General features: G+C 32.9%; 1 protein-coding gene across 1 annotated transcript; it reads left to right on the top strand.

The window, feature by feature from the left end:
- Positions 1-294: 294 nt before the first annotated feature.
- On the top strand, positions 295-2,141 carry GJE1 (gap junction protein epsilon 1). Its single transcript, XM_028121385.1, has 3 exons — positions 295-333; positions 1,025-1,207; positions 1,746-2,141. The coding sequence occupies exons 1-3, from the start codon at positions 295-297 to the stop codon at positions 2,139-2,141; spliced, it is 618 nt and encodes a 205-aa protein (XP_027977186.1).

The raw sequence follows: 2,141 nt of genomic DNA, 5'->3' as shown, positions 1-2,141 counted from the left end.
TCTGCTGACAGTGTAAGTCAAGGGATTATTACATTGACCACATGCCCTCTGCTTTTCTTTGTTTTTGTTTTGTTTTGTTTTGGGACAGAGATAGGAAAGTTGACTGGGGCCCCAGAGATCTATGAAAAAAAAAAAAAAAGAAAAGAAAAGGAGGAGGGGAGAGAAATTTGCAGGGATAAGTGTTTTCTGCTGTAAGAGTCATGAGAGAATATGAGTTTTATTCTGGCAGAAGCGAAGTGGCAATGTGGGTCAAGAATTAACCCACAGGGATGCCAGGATAACAACTCCTGAGACATGTCTCTAAATTACATCAAAAACGTCTATGAAGGATGTGTAAGTATTATACAAACAAACAAACAAAAAACAATTGTTTGAGTCTTGTCTTGTATTTTAACCTGATTTCATAAGTATTGATGAATAAGAACCTTTACATATATGGAGAATAATATAAACATCAACCGTATACTTCAGAATATTCTGAATTTAAAACTATAACTAGAATAATTCAGGAAGTACTTTTAGCTGTTAGTGTTTTAAAGTAGCTCACTCTCTTCTCAATCTGATAATTAAGAAGTGGAAAATAAGCTGTAATGACAATTAAATAAACATCATTTGGTTGTTAAGATACTGTGCATACCAATGAGCTTAATATTAGATTTGTTATCTAATTTTCTAAAAGAGGTCCTAGATATTTTAAGATTCTCTTGATTTTATTGCAAAAGGATTACAGGGGTAGGAAGGATAGTCATTGAATTCAGAGCTTTTTAAATATTTCCAAGATTATACATTTGATTAGCAACATGTCCTTATTTGACTGTTGCACTTCATATTTTCAGAGTGCAAAGGGGTGAGCAGTCTCATGATGCAGAATTTACACTGGGCTTAATGAGGTCTAACGTTCTATCTTGCTTCAAAAATTCATGAATCTTAAATATTTTAAAATGTGAAAATGAAAACATCCTTTAAAATGTACTTCTTTAATGTTTGTTTTCAAAACATCTTTTTCTCCTAAAACCATTAACAGGTGAAGCCTCCAACCGTGATCGGTCAATTCCACACCCTTTTCTTTGGATCAGTAAGAATGTTCTTCCTTGGGGTGTTAGGTTTTGCAGTCTATGGGAATGAGGCTTTGCACTTCAGCTGTGATCCAGACAAAAGAGAAATAAATCTCTTCTGTTACAATCAATTTAGGCCAATCACTCCACAAGTAAGTTCTTCTGTGTGCACGTAAACCTTCCTCTATGTCAGATAAAAATTGTTTTCTTTTTAAATGTAAAATAACGTCATAATAAGATGAAGAATACCCTAACAGGTATTATTTCTAGAATTATTACTTGTTCGCTAACTGGTTGTATATTTCAGGTAAATTAATTTTAGTTGGTCAGGAGTTTCTTCCATCTCCACAATTCTGTTATCTGTTGATGTTAGAATTATACTCTAGGCCTGTAATTAGAAAATGGAAATTGGGTAGCTACTAAAATAAAATACTTCATTATTATTCATAATTGGTAAGTGAGGACAGCAAAATAGGAATACATTTTTACAATTACTAAAATTTAAAATTTTAAACATCTTAGTAATTAAATATGCTCAACATTACTATCTTCATTATATTGTTTTTATTGCTCATAAGACTTTATGAAACTTAGAATTGTTAAGTTTGCATCTCTTGAGAGTCAGTCTCTTTCGTGTGTTTTTGGTAATATGTTGGCTGATTTGACTAAGATATTTCTGACATGCTTTAGGTGTTCTGGGCCTTACAACTAGTGATTGTCCTGGTTCCTGGAGCTATTTTCCATCTTTATGCTGCATGTAAAAGCATCAATCAAGAATGTATTCTTCAAAAGCCTATCTACACTGTGATTTATATCCTCTCTGTTTTATTAAGAATTAGTCTAGAGGTGATAGCATTTTGGCTTCAGATTCACCTCTTTGGTTTCCAAGTTAAACCCCTCTACCTGTGTGATGCTGGGTCTCTTGGGAAAAAATTTACTGTTATAAAATGCATGGTGCCAGAACACTTTGAGAAGACCATTTTTCTCATTGCGATGTATACATTTACTGTGATTACAGTAATATTATGTGTTGCTGAAGTTTTTGAGATCATATTTAGAAGATTTTGCTTTCTAATCAGGCAATGA

Source organism: Eumetopias jubatus, unplaced genomic scaffold (genome assembly GCF_037043125.1).
Source record: "Eumetopias jubatus isolate StellerSeaLion01/CBP00866 unplaced genomic scaffold, mEumJub1_p1.0 scaffold_6, whole genome shotgun sequence".
In the NCBI taxonomy this organism is placed as follows: domain Eukaryota; kingdom Metazoa; phylum Chordata; class Mammalia; order Carnivora; family Otariidae; genus Eumetopias; species Eumetopias jubatus.
Note: the sequence above shows the minus strand (reverse complement) of the source record. Positions and strands in the feature narration are given on the sequence as shown.